This window comes from Meleagris gallopavo, chromosome 2, assembly GCF_000146605.3.
Source record: "Meleagris gallopavo isolate NT-WF06-2002-E0010 breed Aviagen turkey brand Nicholas breeding stock chromosome 2, Turkey_5.1, whole genome shotgun sequence".
In the NCBI taxonomy this organism is placed as follows: domain Eukaryota; kingdom Metazoa; phylum Chordata; class Aves; order Galliformes; family Phasianidae; genus Meleagris; species Meleagris gallopavo.
The window spans coordinates 37,602,780-37,619,408 of record NC_015012.2 but is presented as its reverse complement, the minus strand read 5'-3'; the positions used below and the strand labels follow the sequence as shown (position 1 = coordinate 37,619,408).

Here is a 16,629-nt window from a genome sequence, read left to right as displayed (position 1 = left end):
GCATCGTTCGTTTGGCTGTGGAAAAACCAACGGCTGGGTGGGTGCCTGGGTGTCTTTAATTCGCTGAGCCTCCGTGTCTGAGCGTGCTGGAAGCCACGCTCGGCCGGCCGGTACCGCCGGCACAGCCAGCACCGGGGCGACTGCTTCTCCGCCAGAGATCGACGTTCTACCTTTCATGGAGCACGGGGTGCTGTCAGTCTGAATGTAGCCCTCTGGTTCTGTAGGTCAGTGTCAGATTCGGAGCATCTCGCAGTGGAGGCAAGAAGAGACTCTGCTTGCCTTGCACAGAGTCGTGGTGCAGAGGCTCTGAGTTGATCTCGTTTGCAAAGCTGTAACTTTCATCCCTCTTGGCTTCAGGAGGGCGTCGGGCTGCCTGGTGACGGTGATAGCAAAGAGGCGCCTGCGAATGGCTGTAGGGCAGAGCAGGGGACATCGGAGCTGCTGCCTGACTTCCCAGGAGCTGAAGAAATTCTCTTGTGTAAGAAGTATCTCTGATGAATTAGTGCTACCTCCCACAAACATCTACGCTGATGTCCCTGTGCATGCTAAATTATTAAAAATGAAGCTGTATTTTTCAGTCCGCCCTACTTAGCACCGAGAGCAAAAGTATTGACTTTGCTCAGTCCTTAAAGAGGCAGGCAATGTGCCAGGTTTGCTCCTGCCCTCCCACTTCCCCCCCCCCCAGAAGGTGCTTTTGGAAATCCAGTGCCCATCTTACAACTTCTCATTGCTTTTAGAAGCTCTTATTAGGGTCTCAGCTTCCTTTGCATTTCTTTCAGTCTGAACTGAGGGGGATACCCAGCTGTTAAATGTCAGTAGTTTGGTTTGTGGCAGTTTTTTCGTGTGTGGGTTGTTTGTTGTTGGTGGTTTTTTGGTTTTTTTTTTTTCCTTTACTGTCAGTTTTGGCTTAATGTTATATAATGCTCACTTGATTTCAGACAGCAGTGTTCATTGGTATTTCAAAAATCTTTAGGCAACATTCCTTTGGCCAAAGTTTTTGTAAGCACTTGTTTTTCAAAACAGTTATCTTTCAGGTATGGGTGTAATGGTCAGCTTCCCTGAGAAGAATGAGTTCAGGCATTTATGCTGTGAAGCTGAACTGTGAAAACGTGAATGGCTGAGTTCCTCACTAAAATCAGTAGCAGAAGCCCTTTGATTAAGAAGAGCTTCAAAAATTTACCTAAAAGTTGTCCCTTCCAGCAATCCAAGCCTTGGCAGTCAGTTTGTACAAAATATGCCATGTTTTTTCCACTGCCCCAAAATGATCGCTCACACTAATGCAAACTTAATCAGCTGATACCAGTAATGGCATTGACTGTTTTGCTGTGTAGTTGATCTTATTTTGGCATTGCCTGAATTATTGGAACAAGCATTAACTTTTTTTTTTTAAAGTCACTGAGTATACAGATCAGGTTGTCTGCTTATTACAGAGAGTTTTTGTTTAACAGAAAGGTGAAAAGTTTTTTGACAAATGTGATTCTACTGGTCCCAACTGATGGTACCATATTTCTGGGCTAGGAGAGGCAATATGAAATTGCAAGGAGCACTTGGAGGATGTTCCTTAGATTCAGCTGATGGAATTTGCCATTCATCATGTGAACAAATGCATGTAAAACGCATAGGGAAAGTGTTTGATCTAAGCACCCCCCAACTCCACTTGTTCCCTCCCTTTCATTTTATGTGCATTGGCTTCATACTAACTAGAAAAAAATCCTTGAAAAAGATGATAAAGCCAGTTAAGAATTCTGAAATATTCTTCAATGGATGGCATTTGTAAAATAAAAACAGTAAGGTAAATTATTACTTGGAAGAAATTCATATGGGCTGTGTGCAGACTGCCCCAGCACAGCCACAAACTGCAACACGTCCCTGCTGTGGGCTGAGGGTAAGGGTTCAGCGGGCTGTAGCAGTGACTGTGTTGAAACCACCTCTGTTTGCTCTTGTATGTAAAAATACAAACTTTATGATGGTTTAAACTTGGTTATCTCTGTCTCCAGCGGAAAACTGAGGCTTCCTTGTGCTGCTCCTGTGTGTAGCACTTGTGGTTCATTTAAATACCTATGATAAATTGCAGCTACTCACTAGGGTGGGGATGCCAAACTTTGGGAGGGAACTTGGTTTCTCTTGTAGGAGTAGTTAGTTACTTAGCAACAGCACTCACAGGAAAATGTGGTTTGCTCGAGATGCTGTAGGAGACAAAGCTAGATTGTGCTGCGATGTGTGGTGGAATGTTCTTTATGCTGGAGCGTTAGTAAGGAAAGTGAAAGAAATGAAGAGGTGAGTCGAGAAAGATGCCAAGGCAGGGTTACTTTCAATGTGCTGACTGTTTGGATGTTGATTTAGGATGTGAGGAAACCACATTCTTTTCCCTCCTTTGCTTGGAGGGATTTGAACACAAACCCCTGGAGAATGGCTTAATGTTAGCTGGCACTGGAGGAACAGCCATAGCTGTTTGCTGTAGCTGTCTCCTTACACATTGATCAGGAGGTGGTCCCAGAATCACAGAATGGCCAGGGAAGGGACCTCGAGCATCATGAATCTTCAACCCCCACAGAATCAGGCATGGTGTCCAGTCCCACCTCATAGTTTCAGTAATCATGCACAGAGTGAAAGAGTCATTCTGTCTGCCTGTGTGTCTGCTCTCCTCTTGGGGTACATTTCCATTTTTACTGACTGGAAAGCAGCTCCAGAAATGCCACTGCCCTATTTCAGTCCACCTCCAGAGTTAAGCTGCTTTCATTTGGGGCATAGGAGAGTTTTAAAGTAAGGTCTGCTTTATGCTCTTCTCAGGACAAAGATTTGAACTAATGGTTTTCTCCTCCCTTGAGGAAGAAGAGAGAAAACAGCTTCATAACACATACAGTGCTAGTCTGTAAGAGAAAACAAGACAAATAGGATATAATAATACTGAGAAGGTAGTTTGGATGCTTTGTGTCACAATCTCTGTCTTAGAGTGCATGGCAACATTAAACGAAGTCAAAACAACTTCAAATTTAAAACTATTAGATAAAGGACTTAAGTTTAAGAAAACAAAACAAAAGAACTCCAACTCATCAGCCTCTCTGAGATTGAGGCAAATAAAAGTCATTTACATGACTATTTCCAAAATGCCAGTATTTGTAAAAATTAATGATAGCAAACATTTTGAGAAGGAAATATCCTTTTCTTAATGCTTCAGGATGTGAGTTGCTTTTTACTTACCAGAGGTGATAGTTCCTGCCAATAGCCTGGTCGTGTTATCTCTTGTGTGCCTGAGACAAAGCTCTTGTTTTCTCTACTGACATAGAGGGTAGCAGAGGGGAAATCCGGGTCTGTCCTCTCATGCAGGCTTGTAATTGCAGGTGTCTCATGTGACCACAGCCATCGGTTTGTACTTGCTGAAATAAAGGGTGGCAACCCTAGCTCTAATCCAGTGTTTATGCTTTGCAGGTCAATGAGTAGTACAGCCTATCTCCTGGTAGAAACCAGAGAAGCTATGGAATAGCATTACTGCTTTATTGTTCGGAGCAGCGGTGGCTGGTGATGGATGGAGTGCTGCTCTTACCTGCTCTGTCCTCCCTTCTGCATCCCACTGTGCTGCCTGCCTTGCTCTCATCTCAGTGGTGTGGAGCTACTCCAGCAGCTCTCCACGCTGGAAGGACTATTGTTGCTGCCTCTCTCATCCTTCTGTGTTAGGTCTAAGGTCATTTTTCCTCTTCTGGAAGAAAAAAAAAAAATTAAACGAATGAAGCAGTCCATTGAACCTAGTTTGATACACAGTGTAACTGGGGTCGGGACTGAATTGATGATATTCTACCCTGGGCTTGTTAATTGACTCCTTTTGTAAATGTTAATTTTGTTACTTCTCTATTTCTGATGTGTTAAAATTATTTGCAGTTTCTCACAAATAATGTGACTTCTGATTACCCACTTATTATTTTTAATTATTACTCTGATGAGTTTTATTTTGTCCTGTGATACTTATATGTTGAAAGGAAGAGTAATCTCTTCAAAAATCTGCCTTTTGTTAAAAAGTTTGTAATCCTTTTGCAAAGTTAGAGTTTTTATTGCCATTCTGCTAACATCTCTAAATTGAATCCTAAGCTAAAACTTACATACACCTTCAGAGCAGGTCTTCTAATGTGTATACAGTTAATAACCAAATCCTGCAGTTCCTAACCATTACTGAATGGGATTTTCACTTCCACATGTATATAATTCAAAATAGCCATTCTCTAAAATCTATAGTTTTTTCAGTCTGTTGACTGTTTTTTGTTCTGTGTTTCATTTTGATCCATTGCATCATTTTAATCATCTATAGTTTTCCTCATAGAAGAACATCACAATCCCAGAGAAATTCCTGGTTGAGCCCCTGCTCCATGTTAATTATAAAGTAGGCCGCAAGCTGCTAAACCATATGAAGACCACAATGTTTCCTGTCATGTACAGAAATGAAATCTTCTCAATTTGAGAAAGATTGGCATACCTGAGCAAGTTCTCATGCTTTCAGGAGTAGAAAGTAGCAATAATTTCCTTTTTTTTTTTTTTTTTTTTTTCCCCAAGAGTTAGCTGCCTGTGTTTCTGGATCTGACATCAGCTGCTTAAAGGTTATGATATTTGTACGATGTTTAGTTCCAATTCTGGTTGGTTACCAGTTACTGGTGATGACCCGGAAGACCCTGTGGTCTGCTGCTTTTTCACCTGAGAACCTAGCTAAAATCTTTTGTAATATTGCATTTCTCAAAGGACAAAGATGTAATGTAATTAAAAACTGGAAAAGAAAGAAAGAAATGAAGGAAAGCTTTTCAAGTGGCTTTGCTTCAGAGAAGTATCAGAGTGGCTTTTGCAAGAACACATGAATTTTCTTTCCACTGGAAAGATGATGTGCATTCCTCTCTGAAAACAGAGAATGAAAATTTGGAGAAAACTCTTATCAATTCAAGTGGTTCCCCAGCCGCCACTAAAGCACAGACATGAAACTGGTGAGTTTTCCTGCTGATGTATCATCAGTGTTGCCATTGCTCTCAACTGATTTTCATACCAGTAGCTTAAGTTTCAGAAAGTATCACAGTACCTCTGAGGCTTCAGAGGAATAAAGATGTGGAAGCAATGAGAGTGCTTAAGTAGTGCTTCCTGACAGCAGCAGGGGGGTGAGGCTGGGCTGGGAAACAGGTTTCACCAGCAGAACAGACCAACCCAGTAGTGTCCACATCACTATTTAGCATGAGAGAAAGCAGGGCGATGTCCTCCACCAAAGTTGCATGCTGTGTACCAGCAGAAACTTTTATTAGCAGCTTCCTTCTCTTTAAAAACATGAATCCGGGCTGATGTTAAGCTAACAGAGAGTAGAGACTTTGTGCATCCTTTTACTATCCTCTACTGCAGTGCAAAACCTTAGAGTAGCTTATGTGCAGAATGTTTTCAAGCAGCTTTACACCATTACAAACATGGCTTTTGGGAGAACTGATGCCCTGAAAATGGGGTTTTGTCATCTCTTGCTCCTCGTTTGCATCTCATGTTCTGCACATGGAATGTATTTTCTGAAAATATTAAAAATAAGCTCAGAAGCCAAAAGGAAAAGGCTAAAATGTACTTCTGAGTTTCATCCTACATGTAGTACCTGAGTACTTGCTTCCATGTCTTTCAGTTATTTAAATAGTATTTTAATCAAATCAGTTAAGTAGCCCTAAATTCTTTCATAAAATCTTCACTGTTTGTAAGAATCTAAGAGTATGTCTTAGTTTCAGGGAAAGAGCACTGAAATGACAGGGTTGAGTTATACGTCGTATAATGAAAAAAGTCATTAATTATTATTATTTTCTTGTAAGCAGAAGCTTAATCCTAAGAATAGATGAATGTAGCTTCAGGATTCTGACTTTTACAAATGAAAATGAAAATTAACATCAGGAAGCACTTATATTTTGGAAGTTTGTTTCTTTGTTGTACTTGCTATATGGCATTGCTGACTGTTATGCTGAGGTGAGTACAAAGGGAGTCCTTTTCTAGATCAATATAAAAATATTTTATTTAGATGTTGAATATTTTTCAGTGTTTACAGTAAAGGAACTGCATGCAGTTGGTATTGATGTGGTGGTATGCCATTAAAATAGAAAGCTACGCATCCGATTCAGCTTAAATATTTCCTGCAGTGTTGGTAGAAGCTATATGCCAGGTTTTTCTTAAAGAAACACGCAGTGAGGGTAAAAGTATGAGCACAGGGTTTGTCTTTCGTACCTTTGAGAGAGAAAACTAGTTTGATCTATAGAAAACTTCCCAGTTGTTTAGCCTGTGGGAATTCTAGCACAAGTGCATGTCTGGTTTTGCATCTTCCTTTCCATTGTAATGTGCCTAAATGTGACTCACCTAGTGTCCTGAAGCTAAGTGAGGTACAGAATTGCTGGGCAAAAGCCTTCTGTGTCGAGGAAAAAGGAAGCAGCTAGATTGTAAAATTTACTGTTTTACAAAGTTCTTCTTCCTTTTTGTTACATGCATGTGTTGGATACTTACTGTAATTGGTTTAAAATGCAATATGATTTCACAGCAAGAAGATGAAAAAGTGATAGAAGACTAAAGATGAATTAATGGTGCTGAATTGAGTGGGACTTATGTATGCTTTTATCTTAAAGCTTGTATTGAATTATCTCTTACGTGACAGCTGGACTTTTACTTTGTTATTTTAAACCTACAAGGAATACTGTGAACACATTTTAAAATATGATTGTCAGGCTCAGACATTGCAACATACAATACGTAGTAGTGCCAAAGTCCAGAGGCAAACTAGAGTGGGTGCTTTCCTTTGTTTATTATATAGTTCAAAAAGCATTTTGTTCCTTCAGAGTCACCAAATGCAAAGGCAAGGCTAATATTTTGCCTGTTCCCCAGTAGTAGGCTGAGTTCATAGGGGTCATGGCTTTAAAGAAAGCTGTAGTGAAAAGCAACAACTGGGCGTACAAATCTTTATGTGTAACTTCATAAAAGGCTGAGAAAAGCCATGAAGATTTCTTGTTGTATTGAACATTAACATGAAAAGGCCGTGAGATCTCTACTCTCTGTATTATTTAAGTAGCTGTTAACCAACCATATATTGTACAAGAAAGGGATAGGTTTTTCCTGTTGAAGCCTATGCTAATGACAAAACTGTCAAACCGGAGAACTACCATTTCTCCTAGAATTTCGGAGTCTTCAAGCTGTATGATCTACTGGGCAATTAAATTTTAAATAGTTTGCAGCATGTCTTGTAACATATTTTCATGGTCATATTCTAACTTTGCTATACTGCTGTATCAGTATTCCAAGATGGTTAAGATTCAAAGATGCGTTGTTACGGTTTGAAAGATGTCGCTACAGAGAAGTGTTAGAATGATGCACAGAACAAATGCAAAATGCTGTCAGTAGTCTGAATGGTTGGCATTTGGTAATGAAGCTCTGTTATGTAACAGACGCTGATGCCCATAGGTGAGTTAAACAATGTCTTTTGAAAAATCCTCTCCCCCAAATAGTTTTCTAGTCCATTACTGCAACTCCCACTAGGCAAGCAAACAGAGTGCAGAAATGTCTGATGTTGTGTTCTGTCAATCAGCAATTCACGTTGATAAGAAAAGAGAAAATCTGAGGAAGGGCAAGTTCCTGCCTTGCTCGGTTATGAAGTTATTTATTTATATTCCACCTATCTATAGTGCAAAAATCTCTTAGTCAGACCTTTCAGTGCAGCTGTTTGTACTGATTGAAGCCAATTGTGTGTTCAGGTCAAGCTTTCTGGGGTAATTGCCATCTGACAGTTTTGCACGCGGCTTAGAGGAAAATGTCATTCACACTAGAAGTTGTTACTAATAATGGATCTCAACCAAAACTAGGAACTCTCTTCATATCTTTAACAGATTTTTGAGTTCCAGATTTTAGCCTTGCATTATGCTGTGTTCTTAGATGTCAAGAGGGAGTGGGTGATAATCTCTGATGTTTCTGAACTGTCTTCTATCAGTAGATACTGAAGCATTTGCATCCAAGTACTGCTTTACTTTCTGGAGCACTTTCATTATGTTCTGTGTCTTGTGTGATAGAGTGGTACTTCTGTCTGCATTCTGCAAAAGGTTGAACTAAGGCAAAGAGGAGAAAAGACATTTGAAAGATTGTATAGGAGTGATCGGGATAGGAGCATGTGAATGTTGCCTTGCAGTTCTCTGCTCCTGGGCCACGTTCCTTTACTGTAACCTGATTTTTTTTTTATTTTTTTTTCCATCTTGCAGATACACTTCCTCATGACGTCATTTTCTTGCTTTGGATGGTTGTGGGGTTTATTGTTGTTGTATGTTGTTTGTTTTGTTTTTGTCAGTTATAGTTTTCCTGTTTAGTAGTGTTAGTGAAAACTGCAGGTACTTGAACAAGGATTTAAAAACTCTATGCAAGTGTACATACAAGTGTACATACTTCCGTATTTTTTTTTTTTCAGTGGAGACTGCAGAAGTATTGCCACTCCCAGCTAGGAGGTTGTACCGTTGTGTACTCAGTGCAGATAACAAGACTGTTATCAGTTAATATAGCCCAGATAACTTATCAGACACATGAATAGCCTTTGTGGGAAGAAGGTAGAGTTTGCTCAGCTTTAGTGTACTGGTTGCCTGTCCTCATATATAGCAAAGTGTTTGCTCAGGATGTGTCACGTCCTGTCCGTGAAGGGAGGGAGGATTTGCTAACCCTCCTGGTCAGATTAAGGTAAAACAGTATTCAAGGTCCATACATAAGAGGAAAAAAGATAAATTTTAATAGGAGACTTCTGCAAAACAGGTATCCTACATGCTTTGGCCTTCCCACAATTCTATCTACCTAAACTGTTGGATTACTTAATAACTTTGAAAGAGAGAGGAAAAGGAGAAAGAGAAATAAAGGCAGACAGAAGGATCACCAGGCCTGGATCCAGTGCCTGGCCTGCCACCATGATGCTCCACGTGATGTAGAACTAAGAAGCAGCAAAAAAGATAGAGCAGGCCAGCCTTCCTCACCTCATAGCCCCTATTTATAGCATCAGTGCAGAGAGGGAAGGGAACAGCAGCACCAGCCAAACCAAAAAGGTGACACCAGGCCCAGTTCAGTGATTGAATGCTTCTCAGGTGTTGTTCTGGACTGTTCCAAGAGTCATTGAGACATCAGCTTAGTTGTGCCCGGACTCATCCCTTAGGAGGATGAAATAAAATCAAATGTGCTGAGCTGCGTAACAGCTCTGCTGCTGGAAGGAGTGCAGCTTGGACTCCTGTCTGCCACCCTATGGCCCTACCTTATTCTCTGTGCTAGGTCTATTGCTTGCTGGACCACAAGAGTTAGCCGAGTCAGCTTATCAGCCTAGGAAAAAAAGTAATCGCTTTCTGCAGGATTAGTTTGCTCTGAATTGCTGCATTTAGATAAGCTACAACTTCTGCAATAGGGGTAGACCCACAAAGGGAAAAGGTTTTTTCTCAGCAGAACATCTTAGATTAAATCAGGTGCCTCATGTAACAATTCGGTGAAAGCATGAAAAGAATCCAAAGTGTGCAGACAAATTGACAACAGATGTAAGAAAGGAGCCAGCAACCTAAGAACGTGTTTTCTGTACTGATGATGCATCAGACAATTGCTGACTGCCCCTTGTGAAGAAGCATTATTTCAAACATGATGACAGCTAGCAAAACTGAAAAAATTTTACAGGGCTCCTCTCTTTGTTAAAACAGATACCATCACTGAAGTATTTCTACGCCCTGACAGGAATCTATCTGCTGTACCTGAGATGCATGCATCTTGAGGGGAGCTGTATTTTTTTCCCACTAGATAATTAGTATTATATGATAAATTTCATCGTACTTGAAACTAATAAGGAACTAATGCAGTCATACTACCCTGTTTAGTTAGTCTTTATAAATCCTGATCACTGATGTTTACAAGAAACCAGGATGTGTTTCTGGGGCCAGATGCTTGCAAAGAAATACTTCACTTGGTAAGATGTTCAAGCTGTCAATTTACACATTGCTGACCCAGATTCTTGAATGCCAGCCCTTTAGTTTGGGATTACCAGCCAGTTTATCACTTTCTCCTCCCCACAGTGTACAGAGGTCTGAGAGATCCTGCTTACAGCATCCCACTTCCCTTAGTCATGGGTTGCATCAGTCTAGCCTTTTTCTCGTTGTCCATTTGCAAATGCACAGATAGAAGGAGGCTGGGTGGTTGCTAGGCAGATTCACATGCATATACAACTTTTAAGTACTGGGACTTAAGGAAATGAAATCTGAAGTCTGTTACTATACTTGCAAGAATTTCCAAAGACATCAAATATTTGACCAAGAGGCATTTTGCTAGCAAATTAAAGAAACATCATTTTAAAATAAATTACCATTAGTCTGAACAGGCAGTTTGGTGTCTGAAGTTGCTCTGTTCGTATCTTTATATTGTTTTCCAAATGTCTTGTATCTGTAGTTTGCCTTTCTCAACGCTACGTTGCTATTTATTTCTAAATAATTTCTAGTTGAACAAAGCTATCTATGCGTCTTCATCATAGTATGTGCAATTACAGTGCTGTTCTTTCCTTTTGCTTTCCTCTTACTTGTTGGTAGCACATATATGGCTGTGATATCCTGGCTATCCCGATTCCAGTCTGACTAATTGAGTTTATGGTTCCTGCTGCTGGTGTTTGCTATTATGGGCTGTTCTGAACGTGTGAATGATTCAATATTCAATATCTGTACAATTTGCTTACAGTTCAGTAGCTTAGCTCTCATGACAGCTGAAGTATTTTCTTTATGTTCTGTTTTGAACATCAAGTGGTGAGCATATCCAGCTAGACTGCATACAGATAGCAGAGTACCATCAAACATCACGTTTAGGACAGTGATTTAAAGTAAGCCAGCTCATCTGAGAAATATTTCAATGTGGCCCCTTTGTAAACTGTTCATTTTAATTTTAGAAACTGTAAGTGTTAACTTCAAGTTAGAAATAAATATTCCAGATGAAATATACCTTCCGTGAAAGTGGAGACTGATGCAGTTTAGTTCTCTATATTTTAGTCAGTTGATTCACTGATTGCTGCTTCTCGTGTTGATTTGCTTCTTTTTTTGCTCTGTGTGTTTTTGAATTCTTCATATTTCTAAGAAGTAGCTATTAAAACTATAGGTAGAGAGAGGATTTATTTACATGCAAATACATTGTCACATCTGATTGGTTTGAGTTTGAAATATTGAGGCATCTTGTGAAGATATGTAAGTAGTGTGTGTCTTTCTCTGCCAAATGAGGGAGCTGATGCTAGTCATTTCCCTGAGTTCCGTGTATCTAATAAGCTTCAAGATTAGAAGTATAAATTCCTATTCCCCACTGTATTTAGTAGATAACACTTTCTTCTGTGTGAGGTTTCATTTCAATGGAAATATGCTGCTTATGGATTTGTTTTCAACTTCCCAGCATGAAATTGCTTAATTTTCATTGCTGCGTGATAATTCTTTACTGCTCACAATGCCAGTTTCATTCACTGTTTTCATGCTCTGTTCTTCCTGATGGTGCAATAAAGCAATTTTTGTTCCAGAGTAGAGGTGGGAAGCATACTAATATGCAGCTGGTTGTTTCTTTTTATTCCCAGATGATAGGAAGAGCAACTGTGGCTCATTTCAGTGCAAGAAATGATAACTTAGCCAGTCTAGATAGGTATTCTTCACTAATTAGATGTGATGAAAGTACTGCAGTAAGTGCCACTGCAACACATTCAAAGCTTTTGACACCTCCCAAGATACATTCAGGATGGTAGCAGGTGCTCATTATCAATTTTTAGAAGCCTCTTCCCAGTAAGCAGCACTAGACTCGTTCTTTTCAAGCTGAGTACTGTACTGCACAGGTGCTAGGCTCAGCAGTGACAGCTGGCCCATCCCTGTAGTATACCGCGCATAAACAAGGTCTTTCAAGTGTTGGAAGACTGAAGTAGTTGATAGAATTTTAAATCCCGTTTCAGGAAAATTAGAGGAGGTGGGGAAAGAGAAAATTGCAGCATGAAATGAAACCATGGTTCCAGACGTTTTCCAAGACAGAAGCAGCCCCATCTTCTGCAAGCCTCTTCAGAATTTGTGTATCTTCACAGGTTCACTGCCACTTAAGTGCTAAGTACCTTCCTAAGCTACTAAAGTGAATTTTTCTGTAGGTGTCATTGTCGCAGACCGCCATATCTTAAAGATGAAATCTGGAAGTATTACTGTTGTTCAAGGTGTGTCTTTTATTCTGTAGTCAAGGTGAAAGCATCACAATGATTTTGCCAAATTACCATATGAAATGAGAAGATCACTGTCATGTACAAAGTAGTGACTAAATCTATTTAGTAATGTCACATTTTCTGTTCTGCAAAAGCATTTTCCGTTTTAAGATTTATTTATTTTTCCTCCACACTGAACATTCTGGGCTGTGAACCCCAGGAAGAACTGCAGAAAGGTTTGTACCTTTTTCAATACTTTGGAATTGATGTTGAAGTTCTTGAGATTTTTAATAAACCTGTTTCTTTGATTGCTTTTTTAATCTTGGCAATCAGCCGCTTTAAAAATCCATGATTGGAGTATGCAGTATTATATTGTAATATATAATCTAATGTGTATATATAATGTAGTATGCACGTGTGCGATATTGCTGCACCTGTGGTGTTAAACCTAACAGAGCAAAAACCCTTAACAAAAGATAAGCGCAAAACCTTGCCTCATTTTCTAACGTTCACAGAACTACAAGTAGATGTTCCTTTCTAAAATCCATTCGCGTTTCTCTTTTATCAAATTTTAGTTTCTGAGGCAGTTTTTCTATCAGGAAAAATTCATAATAAAGTAGTCTGGTAGGAGGGAGGGGGTACTTTGGAACAGATTTTTTGACCATCTGTTGCCTAGCAGGCAGGTAAGCTAATGAAACAATAACTGGAATTTTCTTTGCTGAATTTTCTGAGGAGCCCTCAGGAAGTCTAACCTTGCTTTTGACCTGTTGGCGTTATCTTTTATTCGGCAAACTTTTGTCATTTTCGTATTCCTCTTCCCCCCACATTGAATAATGAAGCTGAGATTTCAGGGAAACTCTTGATTCAAGATGCATGTTGCATTACTTATGCTAAATGACTGCTAGTGGCACTTTAAAAATGTGATGCTCTGGTTTTGGATAGGTATTTCTGGCAATGTGCTGTTATTGAGAGGTGAGGGGAAGGCCAACACCAACAGGATTCTGGTTTGATTGCATTTTACCCTTATAGGGTCTTAAATACAGAAGAACACTAAAAGGAACCAAATCTCAATGTACATTATATAGTTTATAATATATACAGTATATAGTATATATAATATATACTTCAGGTTTTAAAACAAAACAACCTTAGTAAGTTTTGCTGCTGTTGTTTTTAACTAGCAAACGCAGCAATACCTGCATATCTTTTGACTGTCAACTGTGATAGAATTGAAGCCTGAATGCTTTGACACATCGATTTAGCAGACTTGCCTGCTGAATACACTTGCATATCTAGTCTTTGCTCCTGTCTTGAGCACTGTATAAGGCTGTGTACACATAGAACATGGAGTCCTTAATGGCACATCTCTCCACAAAACATGATTAAGTTATCAGGACTCTGTCCAGACCCCACAAACCTCACACTGGGCTCAAGGTTTAGCATGCTGTTGCAGAATTTTCACAATTAGTGGTTTCATAGGAACTAGAGGTTACGGTAGGATTTAAAAAGAGCTGATTTTGTGTTCACACATGGCAAATGGGAAAGCTCTACCAGCTGAGCATCTGGAGAACTCAAGCTTTTCCTACAGAGCACGTGTCCTTTCTAATGGCATTTTTAATAACTCTGGAAATTGAGCATGTGCCTCACATGAAGTTGTGCCACCTTAGTTGCACGCAGCAGGCCCTTTTGTAGGGGCAAGCAATCTGCTTTTGTTTAGACTGAGGGTCCTCTTGGGCTGCTGATGAGTGCTTTACTCGGATGTAGTGTATCCAGGCAGGGTTAGGGAGATCCTGCGTCAGGCTGTGACATGGAAGAATGCTCTCATTTTTCACTTAAAGTCATTACGTTTTGAGTTGTGTTTCTCTCTAACCCTGTAATTGAAAAGAGACATTACTTTACCAGCCACTCACCAATAATCATCTGGGGTATGGAAGGGACTTACTAATTTCTGTACTTGATTTTTTGACTGTATTTGGCTCATGTACTGGAACTGCCATTTGCACAGCTCTAGTAGAACCCATTTTCCTGTTCAGCATTGTGCTGAGCACTTCCTTATAGCCACTGGTGTGTGACTAGTTCATCATTATAACTGTACAGCAGTATTGGTAATATTTTCCACTACATTAAATAGAAACTATAGGTAATAACTGACTAAAACAGCAGTCACAGTAAATGATCAAAATGTTACTAGCCATTCAGAGTGCCCATCCAGCTGTAATCTTTGCATTGGCACGCATGGTGTGATGAGTGAGACATGGAGTGAACCATGTGGTGGAGAAAAGTGTAGAATTAGGCTAGAATTAAGGAAGTATTAGTATTTGTATGGGTTGACTTAGTTATGTCTAGTTTCCTTCCAGATTATGGAGTGTCCTTGTATGTTCTTGAGCGACCTGTGGTTCAAGTAGCCCCATGGAGTGTTAATGCTGTCATCACTGATATTCCATCTCTGAATCATCATGGCAATTCAGAAACTATTTATAAGTGAAGGTATTTCCTCCAAAAACTGGAGCTTATCAGAGAAAAGTGAAGCATTTCTTATATAAGGAGCTGCACTTTTAAACTGCTCTGGCAGGGGCCTGCTGAATGTGAGTTCAGGAGGTGATGCTGCAGAGATACTGTTAAATTCATTTTCAAACTTTGAAGGCTGCTGAAGTCTACCGGATTTCTTCCCCCCGTGTGTTTATATCTGCAGTAGTGCCTTGGTTCAGGTCAGGAATGTGCTGCTGAACCAAGACTCCTGATCATTCCTTCTGGTGGAATGCACCATGGATCGGCCTTGGAGCTTGCAAATTGGATTCCTCTTCAGTGGAACAAAGCTGAAGGAGGCAACATTGGAGAGCTATGAAGTGCACCTCAACTACTAAAATGGGCATCTAGTCTCTGTGAAAAAATAAAGCAGATCTGAAGCTAAACCCCCACTTGCCCAAATGTAATGACCTTAGGCCTATGCAATCAATTGTTCTGCTGTACAGATCCGCATCTGCTGTGCTAATGGAAACAAAATGGCTATGCAAGTCTTACCTTTTTTCCACATTTATTTCTTCCATTCCTGTACTCAACATTCCTATAGTTAAAGTAATTCGTTCTGGACAGGAGATGGCATATACTTGATGCTTTAAATAGTATGATCAAATGGTTTTTTTTGTTTTTTTTTTTTGTTTGTTTGTTTTTTGTTTTTTGTTTTGTTTTGTAAAATTTAGATGAAAAATTTAAAATAAGATCTCAGCTCTTGTTGAACAACCAAGCTATTTTCTTATTTTAAAGGACTAGTTTTGTCAACAAGTGAAACACAAAAGATTTCCTTTTTCATGACATCTTGTTATTTCTGCTGCTGCCTCTGTGGGTATCAAAATTGTCAAAATTTAAATAGAAAACTACCATTCCTAAGTATATAATTTTCAAAGGCCCCCCTGCACTGGCTGCAGCGTTTCTTTTTCTCTTGGTGATTGAAGTGGTAACAGGGTAGTTGTACTGCTTAATATTATGTCACTTGTACTTAACTGAAAAAAATGTTTTTAACATGCATTGCTGTATTACTATTTTATGGATAGAGATAATAGCTAACTCAGAGGTGAAGCACTGCAAAGCTATTTTTCATCAATCTTCAATAATGTTTTTTTCCCTATTTTGTATAGACATGTTTAAATTTTCATCTCTACTTGAGAGAAAAGATTAATAATAATTCATTTGAAGGTATGTCAGAATTTGGAGACAGAAACAAAAGGATATTTGTGTTTTATTGTTACTTGTTCTGAATATTTACAGTGGCACAGTTCCTCTTGATGCATAATTGATATAGGAAAGAAAATAAAAGGACTTGGAAAGATGTGCGCATGCCACAATTTTGGTTTCCTACCTGGAGTATTTCATGGTATGTATGGTGATGTAGGGCAGTCTTAATATTATACAGGCTAATGGTGTCTTGAGCTGCATGAGGAGCGTTGCCAGCAGATGGAGGGAGGTGATCCTTCCCAGTGCTCAGCACTGGTGAGACCACACTTGGAGTTTTGTGTCCTGTTCTGGGCTCCCCAGCATATGAGAGACATGGGGCCACAAAAATGATGATGGGACTTCAGCATCCTCTCCCATCAAGAAAATCTGGGACTGTTTAGCCTGGAGAAGAGGATGCTTAGGGGGATCTTATCAGTGGCTATAAATACATGGAGAGTGAGTGCTAAGTGGACAGAGCCAGACTCTGCTGGAGCAGATGGACCCAGAAGTCTCCTCCAACCACAGCCTGTGGTTCTGATTCTGTGAGAATATATGAAAAACTGTGATGCTGATTTTGAGACAGGGAGCTTAGAAGTTTTTCTCCAAGAGGGAACTACAATATGCACGTGCTGTTGTTTTTCTCTCCCAGACTGCGCCATTTAATGATGATCTCTATTATTATGTTGTTGTTTGTTTTTTTTATTTTTCAAAATTGCTCTTTAAGTATTTTTCTCATTGATGATTGCTAT

At 39.7% G+C, this 16,629-nt stretch overlaps 1 protein-coding gene across 1 annotated transcript in view; it reads left to right on the top strand.

Moving 5' to 3' along the window:
• Positions 1 to 315: 315 nt before the first annotated feature.
• The window catches only part of KCNK1 (potassium two pore domain channel subfamily K member 1), a gene marked incomplete at its 5' end in the record, with an annotated part of 27,789 nt that continues 11,475 nt past the window's right edge, over positions 316 to 16,629 (top strand). Inside the window, one exon of the mRNA XM_031552195.1 lies at positions 316 to 478. Within this exon, the coding sequence (XP_031408055.1) occupies positions 316 to 478 (163 nt within the window). The remainder of the gene's footprint in view (positions 479 to 16,629) is intronic.